General features: G+C 47.3%; 2 protein-coding genes across 17 annotated transcripts; one reads left to right on the top strand and one right to left on the bottom strand.

Moving 5' to 3' along the window:
- Positions 1-144: 144 nt before the first annotated feature.
- Positions 145-5,807, top strand: prune1 (prune exopolyphosphatase 1). 9 transcript variants are annotated; one of them, XM_085919276.1, is made up of 9 exons: positions 145-751; positions 869-1,019; positions 1,111-1,496; positions 2,273-2,457; positions 2,521-2,679; positions 2,748-2,839; positions 4,270-4,440; positions 4,584-4,674; positions 5,533-5,807. In XM_085919276.1, exons 3-9 carry the CDS (start codon positions 1,183-1,185, stop codon positions 5,739-5,741), a joined length of 1,221 nt encoding a protein of 406 aa, XP_085775402.1. In that variant the 5' UTR covers positions 145-751; positions 869-1,019; positions 1,111-1,182; the 3' UTR covers positions 5,742-5,807. The 9 variants fall into 9 exon arrangements, with proteins under 9 accessions (XP_085775402.1, XP_085775400.1, XP_085775405.1 ...); XM_085919277.1 differs by lacking the exon at positions 869-1,019 and having other exon boundaries at positions 146-751; positions 1,111-1,221; positions 1,391-1,496; XM_085919278.1 differs by having other exon boundaries at positions 147-1,019; positions 1,111-1,221; positions 1,291-1,496.
- On the bottom strand, positions 5,796-23,700 carry polr3glb (RNA polymerase III subunit GL b). 8 transcript variants are annotated; one of them, XM_085919280.1, is made up of 8 exons: positions 23,507-23,675; positions 18,588-18,694; positions 18,380-18,518; positions 18,242-18,313; positions 11,420-11,476; positions 7,422-7,591; positions 7,183-7,281; positions 5,796-7,119 (listed from the first exon to the last, which is right to left on the bottom strand). In XM_085919280.1, exons 2-8 carry the CDS (start codon positions 18,687-18,689, stop codon positions 6,958-6,960), a joined length of 801 nt encoding a protein of 266 aa, XP_085775406.1. In that variant the 5' UTR covers positions 18,690-18,694; positions 23,507-23,675; the 3' UTR covers positions 5,796-6,957. The 8 variants fall into 8 exon arrangements, with proteins under 8 accessions (XP_085775406.1, XP_085775409.1, XP_085775407.1 ...); XM_085919283.1 differs by having other exon boundaries at positions 7,497-7,591; positions 23,507-23,670; XM_085919281.1 differs by having other exon boundaries at positions 5,796-7,126; positions 7,183-7,346; positions 7,497-7,591; positions 23,507-23,670.
- Positions 23,701-23,949: the final 249 nt, after the last annotated feature.

Here is a 23,949-nt window from a genome sequence, read left to right on the forward strand (position 1 = left end):
TTACAGAAATGACCAAAAGAACGTAGCTAGTGTGCAAATAAAAGATTTGAAAATGCTTAAATATGAAAAACAGTTCTCGAAAGACAAAAATTCAAAAGTTGCCTTTTTAAGTTCGGTCATGTTGCTTCCGGGCGCTAGTGGGACGTACGTGCCTCGAACACGTTCCCGTCCTGTTGTGTTTGAACGTGACTGAGTGCATCGACATTGCTCGACGCTTGGCGTACGCGGGAAGATTTTGTCAAAGCCACCAAATCGTTCTGGCGTGATGTATTTGGCCGTCGATGACGTCACCATACATCAGCGGAAATAATAGAGGGGGTATTTGAAAAAGAGCAACTTACACATATTTCGCCGAAAATAGGGCACGTGCGACACAATGTGTGCGCGTTGTTTATTCTGTAACTTGGAGGGGTTTCTAAAACGTCTATTCGTGAACAAAACTCAGAAACACTGTTTTACAAGTAAGATAATGGTACGGTCACTTTTTGATGACGTAATCCACGCGCCGAACAACGACCAGGCTTCCCCCACAGTCGACGCTCGGACTGGAGCTTGGATGGATGTCAATTATGGAGCCTCGATGACACAACAGTAGACGAAGTAAAAGATTCCCATTGGGAGAAGACTGTGAAGGCAACTTTAACCTCTCACACGCTCATCGCCACACAGCAACACAAACATTCGAACACTGGACCGGAAACGTGCATGACCCATGGACGATTTTCTATCTACTTGCCACGCAGCCGTCCAGGTAGCGCACACACACGCACACAGAGTCGCGCGTCCACGGCGGCAATGACAGTCATCGAAGGTGGGGCCGTTTGACACATTTTTTGTTTGACACACGCTTGACATTTTCTCCTTGTAGCAACGCGAACGTGAGCTTGCCTCAATCCCGCGAGACATCGAGCTGCGTCAACACAAGAGAATGGCAGGCAGTCACACGTGGCCTCTGCCAATTTAACTCAAAAGAGAACAGTTTTCGCGGTTGGAGATCTGCCTCGTTTTGCCAGTCGGATGTAGGCCGGGATTTAGGGGGGGGTAGGGTGTTGTAGCTGGTGAGACGGATGCTGCATATCATATGTTTTTTGTGGGCTGCCCTTGGCTCAGGGAAGTGCCGGCTTGCCGTCTGGCCGTCCGTTCCACGTGGTTCTGGGAAACGAGGCCTGCGACCTGGACTCCATGGCGTCTTCATTGGCGTACGCCTACTTCCTCTCCAAGGTGAGTCTATGTCCCGTCTCGCTTCGTCTCGTCCAATGTGCTGTGCAAGCGGCCACATTTTCTGGGCAGACCTGCGGCATCGAAGAGGCGCTCGTCGTGCCGCTGCTCAATATCCGGCGGGAGGAGCTACCGCTCCGCTCCGACAACGTGTTCCTGCTGCGCCAGATAGGCTTGTCTCCGGACCTCCTGCTCTTCCGGGACCAGATTGACTTGGCAGCGCTGCGGCGGTTGGGTCGCCTGCGCCTCACGCTCGTCGACCACAACGTCCTTCCCAGGTAAAAACTTGGAAGGTTGCTGTCCTGCAAGGAGGCACGAAAAGATCATAAAAAGTGCATCAATACAAACAAGTCAAACATTGTAGTGATGTTCAATCAGAGGCGGTCCTGGCTACTTTTGCGCCCTGGGGGAACCAGCCATCGCCACCCCCTGCTCGCCCCCGCAAAAAGGTTTTTGCAAACACCACCTGGTCCGTCAAACAAACTTAACTTAACATTGATCACGTCACGTATGCATGTATCAGGTAATGCATACACTGTCTGTTTTTTAATATATTTTTTTGTGTGCAAATTTTTCACATAACCCAATTCATTACATGTGGATAGGTATTATTATTTTTATGAATAAGTAAAATTTATTTGGAAGCAGTTTTGTGGCGTTGGAATCCCTCGCTCCCTTTCCTCTCCGGTCTCTGCTGCCGGCCGCCGCTCTCTTGCCTGCTGGGGGAGGGAGGGGCGGGGCAAGAGGAGAGGGCTGCTCTTCTGACACGCACGCACGAAGAACGAAAGAACCCCGACACAACTCTCAGCAGCAAAATGACATCACCCCAGTGCCCACTGAACAGATTTGAGATGGAACTGAGTGAGCTAGAAAACTGGCGATTTTTTTTTTTATGTTTTTTTTTTCTTCTTGAGCGTGCTCATGAGCCCCCACGTGGATTGCGCCCTAAGCGGTCGCCCATATTGCCCATAGCAAAAATCGGCCCTGTGTCCAACCACTGGCAGTTGGGGCTTAGGAGGAGTGGGGTGACCTTGTCAGGTGTTTGTCCCTGCAGTTCAGATGCCATCCTTGAGGGGGCGGTGGTGGAGGTGATCGACCATCACATGCTGGAGCGAGAGCCCAGCCCCTCCTGCCCGGCTACCGTGGAGACAGTGGGCTCCTGCGCCACTCTGGTGACTGAGCGCCTCCTGCAGAAGGCACCACACATCATGGACCGGCAGCTGGCGCAGCTTCTCTACGGTAAGCAAGGGTTTAGAGCCGCCAGGTCGCCCCTGACTGATGAGCATTGGGTGTGTTGTTTAGCGACAATCCTGGCGGACTGCGTCAACATGGCACCCGCGGCGGGGAAGGTGACGGCTAAAGACAGCCTGTTCGCCACTGCCCTAGAAGCGCGTTTCCCCTCCCTGCCACCGCGTGCCGCTCTTTTCCAGGCCCTGCACAATGCCAAGTTTGATGTGTCAGGTGAGTCCGCCCTGCTCGGGGCCTATTATGTCACGCGTGAGGTCACGTGATTATGTCATCGTCCTCAGGCCTCAACACGGAACAGATGTTGATGAAGGACATGAAGATGCTCAAAGGAAGTTTGTCCATGGCCATCTCCGTACTCTACGTGCCCATTGAGGTTCTCTCGCTCTCTTGCTCTCTCTCACTCACACAGCTCTTTGTGTGTGTAACTCGAGGTCGGGAAAAAACTTGTGTGTATGAGCATGTGTGTTAAACCTTACATATCACTATATAAATTGTGCGTTAAACTTACATATCACTATAAATTATATATAAATTCTTGCATTTTACGCATTCAGTTGTGGTCTATGTAAAGTGGAACAGCGATGCTTTTGTCCGAATTTCTTGTTTTGATTGCGGTCCCTCTTATATTTGTTCTGAGGTGCGGGTCAGAGCATGCTGTTTTGGTGCGGTCTCTTTAAATGCAAATGAGATACTTCACAACCTACTCCTTCCAGGCCGGAAGATGTGCGCCTCCTTTTCCGGTCGCACATATTTGTAAACAAGCACTGCAGTCAAGATATGAAATCAGCTAATGCTAGCGTTAGCGAGAAGCTAACGAATGCATTTAACACATTATTGTGTTCTTAAGAATAAAACATCACCTTCAATGCAATTCATCTGATACAACTAGTCAAAATACACTCAAGAAGTGAAAATATAGAGCGCACAGCTCTAAAATCAGCAGAGACTGATGCTAATGCTATAGAAACCAATGCATAGAAACGCAATATTATTAAAGTGAAAGACAGTTTATTATTTTTATGTCATCTCAAGTTTACCGCTTTACTGTGTTCGTTGTTTCCATAGATTGAAGGAACTGAACCGTCAACGAAACAAAGTTGGCAAATCCTTTTCTATACTGACAAAGATTTTCTGAAACACTTGTCCTTGAACTAACAGGACTTTGCCCACAGATATGGGAACCAAGCTTGAAAAATAACATTTGATCAGGCACTTCTATGATGTTCTGATGCTGGTGGACAATGCAATAAGTTGTGATGCATTCTACAATGAAACATTTTGATCTCTCCACTTTGGCATCCTTGAGTTGTTTGGACTACAAAAGTCTCTCAGACTGGCGGATTTGAGAAACCGTTTGGTCGCGGCCGTTTTGTTTGGTAGTTCCGCCCCAACGGATGTGACTTAACAGATGAAAATATGTAATGGAAAATGGAGAAAACTGAACAGAGTAAAAAATAGCCCCCAAACAGATCATAAACGTAAATCTGCAACACCTGGAGGGATAACTTACACTTTTCTACAATTTTGGAGACTCCAAGTGCACAATAAAATGAATTTAAAAGCAAAAAAAGTGGATTCCCCATGATATGTGGCGGCTGTGGCTCAGGCAGTAGTGGATTGTTTAGTAACCGGAGGGTTGGCGGTTCGATTCCAGCTCTGTCACAGTCACATGTCGTTGTGTCCTTGGGCAAGACACTTCACATACCTTGCCTCCAGGTCGCCAATGTAAATGAAAAATGTTCTCAATTGGCTTACCTGGGAAAACATTGAATTAAAAAATATGTCTTCGTGGGTCATTGTGAGTGTGTGTGTCAGGTGTTCCTGCAGAGGGCGGAGCTAGAGGAGGAGCTTTCTGGATTCTGCCGCAAGTTGGCTTTGGATGTGCTGGTTTTGATGAGTATCTCCTTCACAGAAGCCAAACAGCCCATCCGAGAGCTGGCACTCTTTAGTCACAGCGCCACCTGCAGGGAACAGGTAAGCTGTACGCGTGTGCGCGCACGAGGCTGGCTCTGGAAGCCCTTTGTTCCCTGTCTTTTTGTAAGGAGCGGCGATGAAAATGGTGCATATGGTTTGATGAAATGACCTCTCACGACCACTCCCCCGCCTGCCCCTGACAGGTAAGCCACTTCCTGGAGCGGGCTGACGACCCTGCTCTGGACCTGCATGCCATCAGCTGCCCTCATGCCCACGTGGCGGCCTTTCACCAAGGTAAGACGCGTGCCCTCCAAGATTAAAAATGAGCACCATGAGCTGCTGGTAAAACACAGGAACCATGCCGCAGTTAGAGTTGGATCTCAGCCATTGGAAAGTCACAATCTGATTCGGCATGGGCAATTGGGTAAAATGGAATTGTGGTTTGAATTTTGGCGACTCGCCATTCGAAAAGCCTTTTCATCCAAGAAAAACAAAGCCATCAATGTGCCTCCCTGCAAATGTGCTGCTGCGGACAGACTCTCAGCGAGGCGATCCCGCCTTTGCCTCCGGCGCTTCGTGATGCGCCCAGCCCTGCCGAGCTTTTTGGAACCATCTCGACTGTTGATTCTCAATCAAAGCAATTTGATGTCTTTTGATCAGGTTCAAAAGTTGAGTGCAAAATCGCTAAAATTGATTCATTTGTCCTTGTATGGCTTTATTTTTTTTGTCTTCTGGGAAATAGGTCACTTAGTGACATACATGCGGTTGGCGTTAGGATGAAAGTGTGGGAAGGTGTGAAGAAAAAAAATTGTTGAGCTGCAGCTTTCACCCCACAATGAGTCGCGCACGCACCCACGAGCAAGCTACCCTCATGAGACTGACGACACGATGCGACAACTCGGACCTAGCAGCTTTTCCTCTCAAGGACAGGCCGCTACTGATTCCTCAGCTTTTCACTCTCATTAGTTGCTGTTGCTCTCTCCGCTGTAGTTTGTCAACCTCCTCAGACAGGTCATTGGAATGCGTCACCATCTGCAAACTCTGGGCCTTCTTGTACGGGTTGGGGAAAAGGCCTCATTGAGGCCTTGTGAGGCCAAAGCAGCGTGGAAGGTTGCCACCAATGGGGTTGTCTTTGGTCCATCTGTTCTTCAGGTAATGCGTCGGCGTCGCGAAAGAAGCTTCTGCCGCTGCTCAAAGACTTTGTGGGGGCGCGCCGCGGCCAGGACGACGAGGACGTGGAGCGCCAGTTGCCGCCTACGCCCGCCAACAGCCTGGTGGAGGGCTGCCCCCTGGATGCCGGACCGCCCCCCATCAGTGACCATGCTCTGCACGACAAGTTTGGCCAGATCGACGCTCGTTGAGCCCGCAAGATGTGCTCTTCTCCAACTGCACTGTCATTTATGTGCAAATAAAGGTAATAAGTCAAAGTCCGCTTTATTGTCAATTCCTTCACATGCCAGGCACACAAAGAGATCGAAATTACGTTTCCCACCGTCCCACGGTGACTAGACAGTACACAACACACATCAAATAGCACAAAGAGTAAAAACGAACAGACAAGAGCAACCTCACATGGGTCACTTTTCTTGTGCACTGCAGCAGGCAATGTCGAGTTGGGTGAAAGGGCCTCTGTGTGTGAGAGGAGCGCTTCGGAGGAGCGCTTCGGAGGAGCGCAGCGTGAATGTTTTGGCTTGCACTGGCATTCTAAAATCAAGGTACATCTGTCAGTGCCGCTTGAGGACTGCTCTGCCCATCGGGAAATGAATCGCCTGGCAAATGTTGAGATCGCCCGCAGATTTCACCACACTAAGCTGACGTGCTCTGGATAGCGGAGTTGGCTCCAGACTCCATCCTGTTTACAAGCATGTAGGATGGCCGCCCTCTGGCATTTCTCGGTTGCGAAAGATTTTGTGGGACGCCTCATGGTCTGACTTTCTACCACTGACAGCTAAGTGTGTGCGTTGATGACAGCGTCTCCTTCCCACAGGATGCCTGCGTGTGAATTCATAGACACGAGAATAATGTGCGATGAGAGCGGCGCCACAACAACCAGTGCTTGGCCTGCCAGTAGGCAACTACACATCGCCAATTTATTCCACGGTCTAGGAAGGTGGGCTTGATACCGCCTCGCGTTGTCTCTGTTGCAACATAGATGGCTGACAGCTACAACTTAACTCGTGTGCACCCGATCCCAAGGGGCGCTCAACTTCCCGCCTTGCAGCAATCAAAAAGGGGCTGCTCTCCTCAAATTAGGGCAAACACCTTTCACAACACGACGCTCTGGGATAGCCTGTCTATTGGCTTCCTAATTCTGGCTTAGCATTAAGGTAGCCAAGGCCAATTGATCTTTTTGGTGAGCTGTCGTACTTTGTGGCTCTCTTTCCCATGCATGTACGCACACCGGCATCGTTTTTGCACATCTTTTTCGCACTGAAGCCTGTGTCAGCTTTCGGTTCTCACATAAAGCAACCCAACAGACCAACTTCATGATGCCTAAGCTGAAAATCTCAAGTCAGACTTACTTTGTCAAATAAAAACAAGGATTTGGCGTAAAACTCAATGTATTTCAGTAAAAAGTTAACATTGAACATGAAAAGGAATTAAAAAAAGAAAGCTGGTTGTTTCGTCTAAGCGTTGCCACGGCAATGGCCTGAAGGTTTCAGTATACGGCTTCGTCCATGTCTTCGTCGCTTTCGGTGCCAAAATCTTCGCCGTTGTCAAAGTAGGACATGATGTAATCTGTGTCCTGTCACAAACACAGAGTGACCTTTCAAAATAAAAGCCGTTCATGCACGGGCTCACCTCCTCCAACTCTTCTTCGTACTCCTCGTCGACCTCCTGATCGTCCTCCTTCTTCTCCTCCTCGTCCTCGGAGCCCCGATGCTCCTTGTTTGCCAGCGTCTCCATGACGACCACATGCGGCAGATGATTAGTTGAAAGAGAAGTGACGGACAGCAGCCACGTGTCTACAGCACAACCGAAGGTAGCGAGCGAAACGTGTTGAAGGTGGTGAAGAGTGTGGAAGGCAGCATTGAGGGTACCGGCGTGTATTGAAGGCGGAATGAGGGGTGTTGACGGCGGTGAGGTGGACTTGATGTTGTTAGTGGTTGGCTCACCTCCAGTTTGAGGAGGACTTGTTGTTTTTCTTTCACGCTTTCCTTCTGCTCATCTGCCCGACCTCTCTTGGATCGCAGCGCCGCTCCAGACACACCTAATGTTTGGGTTTGAGCAAGGACACCACATTGCGTTCTGTATTTATTTGCTAGTGGCTAAATTTGGGCAAGTTGTTGAGTGCCACGCCAGACACACACATCCTGTGTTGGATTGTCAGTGCCAAAACTGGTGAGCGTTTTTCTCGCTCTTTATTAATTTAGGTGACAAGCTGACAATCACTGTAAATTTGGCCAAGTCATTGACTGCCATGCCAGACACACACATCCTGTGTTGTCAGTGACAAAACTTGCGACACGTCGACGTTTCTCTTGCGTTTCATTAATTTAGGTGACGAGCTGAAAATCACCACCGAATGTTTAACTGTGCTTCCTTCAAATCCAAAGTGATGGATGCTACCATCTCCTGGTGTCTGTTAATCATTGCAGTGGACGTGAACTGACTGGCTGGTGCCTGGCGGGCAACGCTTGGCTTCAACGTTGCCCAAGAAAAACATTCTCGGCTAGGGATGTCCAATTTGCACATCTAATCATTGGACATAAATTTTCATCATAAAATCTATAATATGTGGCCCGCCAGGACTGTTGACTCTGGCTGCATGAACCTCTGACTCCTTACAGCCAATTATTGAAATGGCGACCGCAAATAAAAATGGAAAGTTGACAGGGAGAGTCGGCGCTTCCAGGACAAGTGGAAATACGACTATTTTTTTTATTGAAATACAAAACAACTGTGTCCACCTAATTTGCCAAGAGACTGTCTGTTTTAAAGCAATACAATGTCAATAGACACAACCAGACTAAACGTGACATATACAACAAGGTAACAGGGAAGGAACGCAGCGAAAAACTGCAGCAGCTGGAAGGTGGTTTAGCAGCGATTTTTTACAAGAGCCAGAGAGTCAAATGAAAATGCCACAAAGGTGAGCTACGAGGTGGCAAAGCTGATTGCGAAGCACTGCAAACTTTTTACCAAGGGTGAATTTGTCAAAGACTGTGTGTGATGTCAATGGTAGAGAAAATCTGCCCTGAGAAAAAGCAAGAATTTGCCAATGTTTGCCTGATGTGAAGAATTGAAGATATTTTGTCAGATATTAAGAGCCAGTTCAGGGCCAGAGGAGAGAAGTTTGACTTGTTTTCCTTAGCTTGCGACAAAAGCATGGATGCATCGGAACCGCTCAGTTACTTTTTTTTTTTTTTTAAAGGAGTGGACAGTGAAATGAATGTGACTGAAGAGGTACTTGACCTCAAGAGCCTAACAAGCCAAACAAAGGAATGGATTTATTCACTTCTGTTTGCTCCCCTCCGTGAGTCGTCACCTTATCGTGGTGGAGGGGTTTGCGTGCCCCTATGATCCTAGGAGCCATGTTGTCTGGGGCTTCATGCCCCTGGTAGGGTCACCCATGGCAAAAGGGTCCTAGGTGAGGGGCCAGACAAAGCACGGCTTAGAAGACCCCTTATGATGAAAAAGATATATGGATGTCGTTTTCCCTCGCCCGGACGCGGGTCACCGGGGCCCCTCTCTGGAGCCAGGCCTGGAAGTGGGGCTCGAAGGCGAGCGCCTGGTGGCCGGGCCTTCGCTCATGGGGTCCAGTCGGGCATAGCCCGAAAAGAAAACGTGGGTCCCCCTTCCAATGGGCTCACCACCTATAGGAGGGGCCAAAGGGGTCGGGTGCATAGTGAGCTGGGCGGCGGCCAAAGGCGGGGACCTTGGCGGTCCAATCCCCGGCTGCAGAGGCTGGCTCTAGGGACATGGAATGTCACCTCTCTGGCTGGAAAGGAGCCCAAGCTGGTGTGTGAGGCAGAGAGGTTCCGACTAGACCTAGTCGGACTTGGCTCCACACATAGTTTGGGCTCTGGTACAAGCCCTCTCGAGAGGGGCTGGACTCTCTTCCACTCTGGAGTTGCCCACGGTGAGAGGCGCCGAGCAGGTGTTGGCACACTTATTGCCCCCCGGCTGGGCGCCTGCACATTGGGGTTCACCCTGGTGAGCGAGAGGGTAGCCTCCCTCCGCCTTCGGGTGGGGGGGACGGGTCCTGACTGTTGTTTGTGTCTATGCACCGAACGGCAGCTCAGAGTACCCACCCTTCTTAGAGTCCCTGGAGGAAGTGCTGGAGAGCGCTCCTTCTGGGGACTCCATCGTTCTACTGGGTGACTTCAATACTCACAGAACTATGTGATCCAGTTTGGCTGGTTGATTTGGGCTTTTTAGTCGACACAAGAACGCACCTGAACATGCTGAACACTAGCCTTCAAGGGCCCAATGCAGTGGTAAGCCAACTGTATTCACACATCAAAGCCTTTTGGAACCAAGATGCAACTTTTCCAAAGGCAACTGTCACAAACGCAGCCTCATACCACACACTTTCCATCGCTGCAGGAAATCATGACCAGCTTTCCACACAATAATATCAACGCTCAAACAAAGAGGAACGCGGCAGACATCTAATCTCTGGCTGAGTTCCAACAACGCTTTCGGGATTTTTCAGCAATTGAGAAAGAGATCACAATTTTTTCCTCTCCTTTCTCCCTGGACCTCGATGTTGCTCCAGACCACCTGAAACTGCAAGACACTGCAACATTAAGCTGCAGTGTGACGCAGATTGCCGCAGTCGACAACTACAGCTCTCTTTTGCGGACTTTTACTGCCATAAGGTTCCATGAGATTCTAACCAAGAAAATGCTGCGCTTGTTTGGCTTGACGTATTTGTGTAAGAAGACCTTTTTGGTTATAAACAAGAGCCGCGGAAGAACACTACTAACTAATCCTCCTTTGCGTAACATCTTGCACATCAAAACCACTGCCTTTGAGCCAGACGGTGTACTAAAGTTCAGATAGTGTGAAGGCGAAGGCCTTCACACTATTATTCTACTTTATTTTTCTTATTATTATTATTAGTGTGAAGGCGAAGGCAAATTTGTGCCTTAAAATCCCCCATTCATTCTTAATGGCGCATTCAACACGAGCGACGTTCACGAGTGAGTTCGAATTTTGACATCTGACAACTTTTATCATGATTTCTTTCCTTAACTCATTTATTTTTTTTATTTTTTATTCATTCATTTATTTATTCATTTAATTTTAGTTTAAAAACATCATTTTAATAATTCATTTCAGTCATTTACCATTTATTTCTTGTTTAATAGCATCATTCCACCATGATCTACCGCCGTGATAGTGTGTCACTGTTTAGCTCAGTAAATAGAGAATGGCGATTTCAACTCTTGCCACTTTGACGAGTGAGTTCGAATCCCATTTGGCCGTTATTTTTTATTCATTAATTTTTCATTCATTCAATTTTAACACATCACTTTAATAATTATTTGCATCATCATCATTAATTTACCATTATTTTATTTAATCATCATTATTAATTTACCATTTTTATTTCATTTAATCATTATTTTGAGTCCCACAATAGTGTGAAGTGCCTTCGCCTTCACACGCAATTTCTCCAGAAATTGCCAATTCTAGTTAATTTTGTTTTGTGTATCAAAGCCCCATTTATGTGTTTGTACTCCTGAATAAGATTAGCTATTTCTCTGTTTTGAATTTAAAAGTTCCAATATCTTGTCGTGTTTACAGTGAGCATTTACTTGCCAATAATGTCATTTTTCAAAAAAACTGACATCTTTAAGCTTCTAGAAATATAAATAAGAAAGGCTCATAAAATGAGTGACTTAGTCAAAATTGTTTGGATTTGTGTTCCATGTCAAGAATGTCAGGCTGAATGGTCAGCCCTCACACATTTTCCCCTCACCAAATCTGGCCCTTTTAAATAAGTTTGGACACCCCTGTTGTCGGCAGTCAACAATGATGAGCCCGCTTCTACTTGCCGCTGTGCGTGCGCGTGTTTCTATGCACTCACCTGTTTTTAGAGATCTTCTCACACAAAGTTGTATTTCTTTTGGGAACCTCTTCCAGTCTGGACAAGAAAAAACAGAAAATAAAAGTGAACCCGTTGAGGCAAATCTGCAAGAGACACCCATGTGACTGAAGACGGCAGCGGCGATCTGGCCAATGCAAGCACACACCTGAGTTCTCAAGACTCAAAAGGAAGCTGGGAAACGGCGCGACCAGCTCGACTCATGGAAAAGGAATGGTGGAGGTAAAAAAGCTTGCAGATGCTCTTGGTTTGTGCGCCAATGTTGCTCAAGCTTGTAATATTTGCACTCGGGACGCAAACACTGCTGCTGTGTTGCCCTGCTTGGTTGAGTCTCGGATTGATTTCATTTCATGGCAAGAGCCATCAGTTTTCTTTTCATGACTGAAATCCAAATCTAACTTCAACCATGTTGAACCTCCTGAGAGGAAACACGCCGACTGGGCTCTTGTATTTTTTTCCATGGCTCTTTGGTGTGTTCAACTTGTTTTGAAGACAAAACCTTATGAGAAACAAACAACAAGAATTTCCGCTGTGTTCGCGGTTAATGACATTGAAGCTTAAAATGCCTTTGCTTTACAGTCAGTGACTTTGGAACACGGCGTATTGTTTGGCAACTCTTGAGTACATATAAAAATGCCAATCGAGCCTTCGCATATCAAATGTAATAATTTGGTGAACCAAAAGACAATGGCTCAGTAGAGACGCAAAAAAAGCCGGTCACAATTGAATGGCTCCAAAATGTATTGAAAGTAGGGCTCCTAAAATCTGAAAAGTAGCTTCAAGAATCATCATCTCTTGGCAGCAATTGTACTAGTTGTTGAGCAGATCTCCTTGACGTGGAGACTGACAGTGCTCCCTAGTGGTGGGATGCTGAGTAAGATCGTTACCACACATCGTGGCAAATGTTGTTGACCCTCAACCCCTGCTTCTAATAATAATAATAATACATTTTATTTGTATGGCGCCTTTCACGGCACTCAAGGTCGCCGAACACACATGAAATCGACACAATTAAAAGAAAAGAAGTCTAAAAGCAAAGAGACCTCTTGAGCAGAGCAATAAAATTAGACAAATGCCTGCCTAAACAGGTGGGTTTTGAGGTGAGATTTAAAAAGTTCGATGGAGTCAATGTTTCTGATGTCCGGGGGGAGGAAATTCCAGAGGCGAGGGGCAGAGCAACTGAAGGCTCTGGCCCCCATAGTTGACAGATGAAATGAGGGGACAGTGAGGGTGATACTGGAGGCAGACCTGAGAGACCGGGTAGGACTGTGTACATGAAGGAGGTCTGACAGGTATGGAGGAGCAAGGTTATGGATGGCCTTGAATGTGTGAAGGAGAATTTTATAATCAATGCGCTGTTTTATGGGGAGCCAGTGAAGTTGGTGTAGAACGGGAGTGATATGATGGTAGACAGTGGTTCCAGTGACAATGCGAGCAGTAGCGTTCTGGACCAGTTGCAATTTATGGAGGAGTTTTTGAGGGAGACCAAAAAGGATGGAGTTGCAGTAATCTAAGCGAGAGGTGACAAGTGAGTGGACTAAGATAGCAGCGCTGGATGGGGTGAGTGATGAGCGGAGGCGATTAATGTTACGGAGGTGAAAATAAGCGGAACGGATAGTGTTGTTTATGTGGGTGCTGAATGATAGGTTGCAATCAAGGACGACACCCAGACTCTTTGTCTGAGGGGAAGGGGAAACCGAGGAGGTGTCAATGGTGAGAGTAAAACAGGGTCGTTTATTGAGAGAAGCTTTGGAACCTATAAGGATTACCTCAGTTTTGTCGCTGTTTAGTTTAAGGAAGTTTGAGGTGAACCAGGATTTTATTTCTTGAAGGCACGCACTGAGAGATGAGGTTGTGAGGCTGAAAGGGGGTTTTGAAGAGACATAGAGCTGGGTGTCGTCCGCGTAACAGTGAAAATTAATGTTATGTTTACGGAAAATCTGACCAAGTGGGAGGAGATAAATGATAAATAGGAGGGGACCAAGGACAGAACCCTGGGGAACACCAGAGGACACGGGGGAGGGTTGAGATGTGAATGATTTTAACTGGATAAATTGAGAACGGCCAGAAAGATAAGAGTGAAACCAGTGCTGGGGTGTGTCAACCAGTCCAATAGCAGCTAGTCTTCCTAAGAGGATGGAGTGAGAGATAGTGTCAAAAGCTGCACTTAAATCAAGAAGAATGAGTATGGATATGAGACCAGAGTCGGCTGCAATCAGGAGATCATTAGTGATTTTAATAAGGACTGTTTCTGTACTGTGTCGAGGGCGAAAACCAGACTGGAACTGTTTGTATAGATTATTATTAGTGAGGTGGGTGTGGATCTGAGATGCAACCACTTTTTCAAGAATTTTGGACAGAAATGGCAGGTTGGAGATGGGACGGAAGTTACTGAGGATATTGGGATCTAAACCTGTTTTTTTAATAATTGGGGTAACTATAGCAGATTTGAGAGATAGAGGGACAGAACCAGAGGTGAGGGAAGAATTGATAATAGCAGTAATCAAGGGGAGCAGAGAGGGAAGGGAGGCTAAAACCAGAGGAGTAGGCAGAGGGTCAAGTTGACATGTAGATGGCTTTAAATTTCGAATGAGTTTGGATAGATCAGCAGCAGAGGGATGTTGGAAGCAGGAAAGAGAGGTGGGGTGGGATGAGGAAGGAAAGAAGATGAATAGCTAGACATGTGAGAGGTCAGTTGTTGGTGGATAGTGGCTATTTTATTGTCAAAGAAGGACATTAGGGTGTTACAGTGACCGATAGAGTAGAAATGTGGGGGGAGGGAGTCACGTGGGCGGGTTGAATTATTAATTATGTAAAACGGCTCTGGTGTTCCCCGCACCAGCTGCAATTTTCTCCGCAAAATCACACTATTTTGCGGAGGAAATTGCAGCCTTATATTGCATTATGTGAGTATGGTACAACAGTTTATGAATCATGAGTCCAGTTTTGCGAGAAAGCCGTTCCAGCTGTCGTCCTTTGGTTGACGTAGATGAGTTGAGAACCAGGCTGCAGAGTGGGGGAAAGAAACAGTTCGGGTTTTGAGGGGGGCAAATGAGTTTAGCAGAGTTTGTAGTCCAGTGTCGTAAGCAGAAACAAGCTGATCCGGGGTATATGGGGGAGTGACGGTGGGGAGACTGCCAATGGCTGAGGTGAAATCTGCTAAGTTGATATTTTTGATATTGCGGAAGGATATGGTACGGGATTGTTTGATTTTGGACAGTGTGAGACTGAGATTAAAAGAAACTAATAAATGATCAGAGAGGCCTGCTCCCAGATCAACAGGAGAGCAGTTAAGAGGAGTGACACCAGAGCAGCAGACTAGATCTAAAATATGGCCTTTGGTGTGGGTGGGGAAATTAATGTGTTGTTTAAGTCCAAAACTGTCCAGGCAGAACATAAAATCCTTAGTGAGAGTGGTGTTGGAGTTGTCCATGTGGATATTTAAGTCCCCAAGCAGAATGATGTTGTATGAAAGTGAGCAGATGTAAGTGAGGAATGTAGTGAATTCCGAAATAAAGTCCTTATTTGGTTTGGGTGGACGGTAGATATTAGCTAAAATAATTGGAGTGGGTCCATTTAGCTGCAGAGCAACCGATTCAAAAGAACTGGTCTCTGGCAGCAACCGAAACAGATGAGACCTTCCAAGTTTTACGATGAAATATTGCTAGACCTCCTCCTCGACCAGTGAGGCGTGGTTTGCTCATATAAACAAACCCGGGTGGACATGATTCATTCAACTGAGAAAAGTCACCAGGATGTTGCCATGTTTCAGTCAAACACAGAAAGTCAAACTTGCTGTCAAGGAGGAGGTCCTGTAGCAGCTGTCCTTTGCCGGTGAGGGAGCGAATGTTAAGTAGTCCCAGATTGACGTCACAGTGTTGGTTCGAGCAGGAAGCATTAGCTACCCTAGCTAGGCTAGCCAATGCACTGTGATCCACCTTCCTGTTCATGTTTCTCGGTGGATGGCGGCGGGTGTAGGACCAGATGGTGTTTATGGCAGTGGAGTCATCGATGTGGTAGTTGCGTCGAGCTCCACGGTGGCTGTATCTCCGGTGGTGACGGTGAGCGATGTCCGGAAAGCATTGCAGTGCAGGTGGGGGAACAAACCGGCAATGCTGGAGCTGGAGAAGCACTGCGTTTGTGTAACGAATCCGGGTTGACTTCATGCTGGATGAATCATGGCGGACAGGGAAGTCCACCAGAGCATGGAGCTCACAGCAGGTTTGATATGTATGATACACGGGCCAGACAGGAAAACAGCGGAGCAGCGACCAGCTAGCACACAGGTAGCAGCTGAACAGTGTAGGCAACCACGCTACAAACAAACAAGTCCACTTGAGAGTTGTCCAAGAGTAAAACGACATTCGTCCAAGTTTAGTGATCTGCTGCAGACTTTGCAGGAAATCGAGCAAAACGTCAAAAAACATAAAAAATTGTCCAGAGAGCAGCGGCAGCAATACGCGCCAGCGTTCACTCACCAAGGGGGTTCTGGGAAAAAACTCAAAATCTGACTGCTTTGAGAGCGAACCGGGTTGGTTCGCGAGCCTCGGGATGGACCCCGCTAGTTTAAGCTGACGTCTCGCCATATGGGACTCAGGTGGCAGAGTCCAATAAGCGGAGGGTCTGCCATTTGAATCCCACTGAGTCATGCGTGGTCGGTCGGGCAAGACTTTTCACCCTGCTTGCCGCTCGTTTGGTGGCAGTGGGAGGGTCCTCGTGAGCATCGGCAGCCACCCCACCGTCTGTCGGCCTGCCTACACGGGGCAGCCGTGGCGACTGTCTAAAGCCAATGCATAATAATCGCGACTGGAGTACTTGATGGTTGTGAAGTTTTGCCTCACACATAATTTGTCACCTGCACTTGTGCACGAGCAAGAAGTGGTCTCCCCCGTTTTGACTGTCCTGGGAAAAGAAAGCCACCTTATCGTGGTGGAAGGGTTTGCGTGTCCCAATGATCCTAGGAGCCATGTTGTCTGGGGATTCATGCCCTTGGTAGGGTCACCCATGGCAAAAGGTCCTAGGTGAGGGGCCAGACAAAGCACGGCTCACACAAGCCCCTTATGAAGAAAAACATAAATGGACTTCATTTTCCCTCGCCCGGACGCAGGTCACCGTGGCCCCCTCTGGAGCCAGGCCTGGAGGTGGGGCTCGAAGGCGAGCATCTGGTGGCTTTCGCCCATAGGGCCCGGCCGGGCACAGCCCGAAAAGGAGACATGGGTCCCCCTTCCCATGGGCTCACCACCTGTGGGAGGGGCCAAAGGGGTCGGGTGTGAAGTGATCTGGGCGGCGGCCAAAGGCGCCGGCCAAGGGAGTGACCCCTTGGCGGTCCGATCCTCGGCTGCAGAAGCTGGCTCTTGGGACATGGAATGTCACCTCTCTGGTTGGAAAGAACACCGAGCTGGTGTGCGAGGCAGAAAAGTTTCGACTACACACAGTTTGGGCCCTGATGCAAGCCCTCTTGAGAGGGGCTGGACTCTATTCCACTCTGGAGTTGCCCACGGTGAGAGGCATCGAGCAGGTGTGGGCATACTTGTTGCCTCCTGGCTGGGCGCCTGCACATTGGGGTTCATCCCGGTGAACGAGAGGGTAGCCTCCCTCCGCCTTTGGGTGGGGGGACGGGTCCTGACTGTTGTTTGTGTCTATGCACCAAACGGCAGCTCAGAGTACCCACCCTTTTTGGGGTCCTTGGAAGAAGTGCTGGAGAGCGCTCCTTCTGGGGACTCATCGTTCTACTGGGTGACTTCAATACTCACGTGGGCAATGACAGTGAGACCTGGAAGGGCGTGATTGGGAGGGAACGTCTGGCAGAATCCCCTGTCAGGAAGAGTTTCAACTCCCACCTCGGGCAGAGCTTTTCCCATATCCTGGAGGAGGCAGGGAAAATTGAGTCCAAGTGGACCATGTTCTGTGCCTCCATTATTGAGGCGGCTGACCAGAGCTTTGGCTGTAAGGTGGTCGGTGCCTGTCGTGGCGGCAACCCACAAACTAGCTGGTGGACACCGGCAGTAAGGGATGCCGTCAAGCTGAAGAAGGAGTCCTATCGGGCCGTTTTGGCTTGTGGGACTCCGGATGGCCAAGCGGAACGCAGCTTGGCCGGGCGTGGAAGGAGTTTGGCAAGGCCATGGAGAATGACTGCCCCAAGTGGAGGAGTTCAAGTATCTTGGGGTCTTCTTCACGAGTGAGGGCAGGATTGAGCGTGAGATCGACAGGCGGATTGGTGCAGCGTCGGCTGCAATGCGGACTCTGTACCGGTCCGTCGTGGTGAAAAGACAGCTGAGCCAAAAGGCAAAGCTCTCAATTTACCAGTCGATCTACGCTCTTACCCTCACCTATGGTCACGAGCTATGGGTCGTGACTGAAAGAACGAGATCCCGGAAACAAGCGGCCAAAATGAGTTTCCTCCGCAGGGTGTCCGGGCTCTCCCTTAGCGATAGGGTGAGAAGCTCGGTCATCCGGGAGAGACTTGGATTATAGTCGCTTCTCCTCCACGTTGAGAGGAACCAGATGAGGTGGCTCGGGCATATCATCAGGATGCTTCCTGGACGCCTCCCTGGGGAGATGTTCTGGGCATGTCCCACCGGCAGGAGACCCCGTGGACGACCCAGGACACGATGGAGAGACTGTCTCTCAGCTGGCCTGGGAAAGCCTTGGGATTCCCCGGAATGAGCTGGATGAAGTGGCTGGGGAGAGTATGGGAGGCCCTCAGAAGGGCTGCTGCCTCCGCGACCCGACCCGGATAAGCGTAAGATGGATGGATAGGAAAACAAAGGTATGGCAAGCGGGAGTCCAAGTCCATAAATGTACCTGTGATCCAGTTGGTCAGCGCATCCGTTTGCTCGCTGGAGTTGTGATATTTGTCCGAATATCTTTCCACATCTGAATATCAGATCAAAATCAAACAACGGATCTACATATGTGCAGCAGCAGCGCAAGGTCTCTGACCTGCGTGTGACCTGTGACCCGCATGCGGCTGGATAAAACCTGGTCGCGCGCCCATGGCGCCTCTGAGCTCCTGCTTGAGGGCCAACAGGTACTCTGCCTCTTCGCCACACGTCAGGGGGAGGGGCTTGTGCTCCATCACCTGCGCCGCACAGGACAAAGATCAAAGGTGACAAGTCGAGCCGGGCCAATTCCGATGTTGGTCACTTACGGGAAACAGAGGACTGGGCTGCTGGACGGACGGCAGGAGCGGTTCGCCTCTGGTGACACTTGCGCCCTCTGCACTGCGCCGGCCACGACCACGCCCCGACATCCCGCCTACGAGGCACCAAAAGCATGACTGTTTTTGCTCGGGAGGTGGTCGCCGTGGCAACGCAAGAAAGCCACAACTTATGTGTTCATGTAAGATGCAACTGTAGTGACCTTTGGCAGCCGGTTGTGAACTACAGTGCCTTCAAAAAGTATTTCCCTTCTGAATATGGAACAAAATAGAAAGGTTCAAGAGTGCACCATATATTATCCAAAAGTAGGACTGCGAAAATAAATAACAGGTCAAATCAATTGTAGATGAGAAGCAGAAAAGAAAAACTTCAAATAAAATCATTCATGTTCAGTAGAATATATTTAACCAAATGTTTGATCAAATCAACATGTGATTTTTTTCATTCAATCACTCTTTTATATTGATTAAAATACATCAATTAACCAACCAATTAATAACAAAGAGTCAAACCTCTACATACGATTGCTTAAACAAACGAATTCTTCAACATAGGATGTGAAATTAGATCAAATATTTGACCCAAAATTCAATATAAAACAAACATTTTTCATCATATCATGTGAAATTAGATCAAATATTTGACTCAATAGCCAAAGTAATTTTGTTGGGGTGACGTCAGTTAGTGTCCCAAGATGGCTAACGCAAATGGTAGTTGTGGTGAAAAAAAAAAGTTGATGATGATCTGTTAATGTTTCGAGTAAATTTACGGATCGATATGGGAGGGAAACATAGGTAAGCAGTACCGAGGTGTTAGATCGAACTTTAGTCAGTTCTGATAATTTTTTTAAGCCCTCGTTTGAGAAACGCGATTGTTTACACTTTGCTGAGGCTCATGAGAGTCTGCGAGCTGAGGCTCATGTGAGTTTGGCTAATGCTATAGTGATAGCTGCTATACGCACGATGCTATTTCATGTCAAAATAGGCTGCTCTGTTCATGTTTCGAGTAAATTTACGGATTGATATGGAAGGGAAACATAGGTAAGCAGTACCAAGGTGTTAGATCGAACTTTAATCAGTTCCGATCATTTTTAAGGCCTCGTTTGAGAAACGCGATTGTTTACACTTTGCTGAGGCTCATGGGAGTTTGGGGGTGGCTAATGCTATAGTGATAGCTGCTATACGCACGAGGCTATTTCATGTCAAAATCGGCTGCTCTGTTAATGTTTCGAGTAAATTTACGGATCGATATGGAAGGGAAACATAGGTAAGCAGTACCAAGGTGTTAGATCGAACTTTAGTCAGTTCTGATCATTTTATAGGATAGTTTGAGAAACGCGATCGTTTACAGAGGGGTCATTGGTTATTGGCTAATGGATGCATATCGCAACCCTAGTCAATCACAGTTTGTTGCAGTATAGCTTCTATTTTATGCGCCTTATAATCCGGTGCGCCTTATATATGGACAAAGTTTTACAATGGGCCGTTCATTGAAAGTGCGCCTTCTAATCCGGTGCACCTTTTGGTCCGGAAAATACGGTATATATATATAAATAAATAAAAAAGCCAAGTTAGTTTGAAGTTCACGTACTGTGGTACAGTAAGTTATGCAATATATGTTTCTGTCTCTCTAAGGTACAGTGACAATAAAAACTCTTTTATTAATGATTTCTTTGCAATTGATTTCTTTTTACGTCTCTCTGATATGATGCATTTGGTTTTTTGACATGTGTAATTATCTGCAGTATTTATCAGGGAGTTATCGGGTTTTTTTTGGGGGGTGGTTGTGGAACGAATTAAAGTGTACCGTAATTTTCGCTCCGGAGTATAAATCGCACCAGAAATGCACAATAAAGTGAAAAAAAAACATATATAGGTCGCACCGGAGTATAAGTCGCACTTTTGGGGTACATTTATTTGTCAAAATCCAACACCAAAAACAGAAATGAACCAGCAATAACAGGCTAAACAATACGGTATGCTAACGTGACATATACACAAACGAGGAGCTGAGAACGGGCCTGACGTAACATTCAGAGTTATTCAAGTAAGTATTACATAAATAACACGTTTATCAAACCATCTGTGTCACTCCAATTCATTAAATCCATCGATCGTGCTTTATGTAAACAATGCCGAATGCGCCGCATATGATGACGTCGGACCCGTTGTAAGTTGCATTTCTAATTATTCCACAGATCCATATAACCATATATAAAATATATTTCAAATAACTATCATATTAAAACAATATTATCAAACCATCTGTGTTACTCCAAATCATTAAATCCATCGATCAAATTCCTCATTCTTTATGTCAACAACGCCGCGTTGTAGCGTTAACAAAGTACCAGGAAAGACGTGGGTTTGGTAAACGGCTCTTTATTTAACAAAACAAGAGTTCAACGAGCCAACAACTACTGAACTTCCAGCCACGGAGGTGGAAGAGAGCTCCATAGAATAGGAGCGGGCGTGCGTAAAAGCCATGTCCGAGCCCCATCCACAGTCCCCGGACAGCCACCCGGCCGAGCGCCGGCGCCCGACTTCCATCCACGGAGGTGAAAGAAAGCTCCGTAGAGTATGACCGGGCGTGCGTAAAAGCCATGTCCGAGCCCCATCCACCGTTCCCCGGACAGCCACCCGGCCGAGCGCCGGCCCCCGACTTCCATCCACGGAGGTGAAAGAGAGCTCCCGTCGAGAAGGACCGGGCGTGCGTAAAAGCCATAATAGTTTTTCAAACCTTCTGTGTCACTCCAAATCATTAAATCCTTCAAACTCTTCGTCCTCCGTGTCACATACAAACAAAGCTGCTAATGGTGCCGATAGTACGTGGGGCCCTTCGTCATCCCGTGATCGAATCCTTTGCCCTTTATGTAAACAACCGCCGCGCGGCACGGGTGACGTCACTTGCAGTTCAAATGACTTGCTACATCGCGGTTCGTTTATCGCGGTTTCACTACATCGCGGATTTTTGAATTTTGAAAATTTGTGAAAAAAATCACATATAAGTTGCTCCTGAGTATAAGTCGCCCCACCCCCACCCAAACTATGACAAAAACCGTGACTTATAGTCTGAAAATTACGGTATTCTTATTTGATCCAACATACAAATATTTCAACATACGAAGTAGGTCCCGGTGTTACGTGTCAACTTGCTCCCATGTTATCTTGCTCCCCGTCTCGAGTTACGACTATTATGGTAAAGTGGTTTTGTGTTTCGCGACTGGAGACCTGTCACAAGCGACTTGGAACTTGCCTGACTGCAAAACTGTTCAAATTCTCAATAAAAACGCTGAACGAAACGTCTCGTTTGCATTTTTGACTGGCTGCGACACATAGCAAACACACAAAAATATATAAAATAGAAAAATCATAAGCGGGATTTGAACACGTGACGCAAAGAATTAACATACAACATACTAAGCCCAACCTTAACCGCTGCGCTAGAGAACAAGATTTCTCAAATGGTTGTCTGTCATGCGATGCACGGAGGGTGAGCGGTGGGAGATACAAAAGTAAAATTCACCTTTACTGACTTTACAGTTGTTTGTCTCTAATTATTCATCACATTGTAACGGTCCTTACACTACTATTTCAAAATCCATGCATTGACATCATCCCTGACATGGTGGTGTAAAGAAACTTGAACATTGTATTCAGATGCCTTGAAGGACTTTCGAATGTCAAACATAGAACAACAATTCATCCTTGGCTGCTGTTAAACTTTTGTTCACCCTCCGCGCGTCGCATGACAGACAGCCATTTGAGAAATTTTGTTCTCTCCACACTCCTATCAATACACGCAAAGCCGATCAATATAACACCGCTGCTTCAGTACTTGGACCAATTCCTTATGTGTCTAGAAAGTTGATCATGTCATAAATGCATGATGCCCAGCTGCGAGGTTGGCGTGAAGCTTTGAAACGCGACCATGTTAAGTTGGTTCCGAGGAGCCAGTTAACATGGGCGGGTATACACAAGGCATCAGCTCAACACGTACCGCCAGGTAATTTAGTATTGGTTATATAGAACATTATCTACTTCATTTGCTCTATGTCACGATAGCACAGCGGTTATGGCGGTTCACGGTACGCAAATTGTTGTTTCTTTGCGTCACGGGTTCAAATCCCGCTTATGACTTTTCTATTTTATATATTTTTTAGTGTTTGCTATGTGTTTCAGCCAGTCGGAAATGCAAACGAGGAGTTTCGTTCAGCCTTTTTTATTGAGAATTTGAACAGTTTTACAGTCAGGCAAGTTCCAAGTCGCTTGTGACGAATCTCCAGTCGCGAAACACAAAATCGCTAGACCGTAACAGTCGTAACTCGAGACGGGGAGCAAGATAACATGGGAGCAAGTTGACATGTAACACCTGTTCGAATTAAATTTGTATGTAGAGGTTTGTGTTTGTTTTAATTGGGAAGACGATTTCGTTTACGTTTCGTTTATTTTTTTATTTCAAACGTGGAAATAACTGACTATGTGAATGTTGCATTAAATCGCCACCAAAACATACTTTGTTCAGCCATCGAAAATTCGATTGTTGGTTTACTCAATCTAACATCCAACTTGGACGTAATGTCATTCGAGACTAGTGATGAAGTCAGTTCTCCTTTCAGTCGTGCACTGTAGAACGTCGATAGGATGGTGACCGTGACGTTATCAGCGAGAGAAAAAAAGCATGCCGTCAAGCGCAATCGGAGAGCGGACATATTTCGTCGTAGTTGATGTCCGTCTTACTGGCCACGTGTTAAACAAATGAAGCAAGTTTTCCAAGCAGACACGACAACGCGCCTTGCTTGAAGCTCCACTCACGCGTTGAGTGAAGCTCCACTCAGCAGTCGTCGTAATGCACTAAGTTCAAACATTTTGCGCAAAGCTTTCTTTCTTCTTTCCATCCAAAGTCTTACTTTGGCTGTGAGTCGTCAGTCGGCGGAAAAATAAAGCCTTTCGTAGTCGCCTGAGTCCTTATGCACCAGCCGCCATCTTCTTGTTGTTTCTACTTTCGGCTGTTTGGATCCTTCAGCCAATCAGACGTCAGTGCGCCGTCTCCTGGCGGCTCGCCGAAGCACTGCAGCAAACTCAACTTCAGATCCTGGCAAACCAGGCCATTGCTACAGCGATCGGTCTGGTGCTAGTGGGTATAGCGTGACTATAATAAGACACACTCGACTCCGCGCGTGGCGTTCGTGATAACGTACTTTATTTTCTCACAGACACGTACCACCTCACAACATCCCGCATGTAGCAACACTAGATGGCACGCGCCTAGTGATGGGTCCATGAGGCCTCGTGTGTCGTTCCTACACATTGGCAAACTGTATTGACACTGTGTCGATACTGTGTCGCTGAC

Source organism: Syngnathus leptorhynchus, chromosome 8, assembly GCF_054491065.1.
Source record: "Syngnathus leptorhynchus isolate UIUO chromosome 8, UIUO_Slep, whole genome shotgun sequence".
Classification (NCBI taxonomy): Eukaryota; Metazoa; Chordata; class Actinopteri; order Syngnathiformes; family Syngnathidae; genus Syngnathus; species Syngnathus leptorhynchus.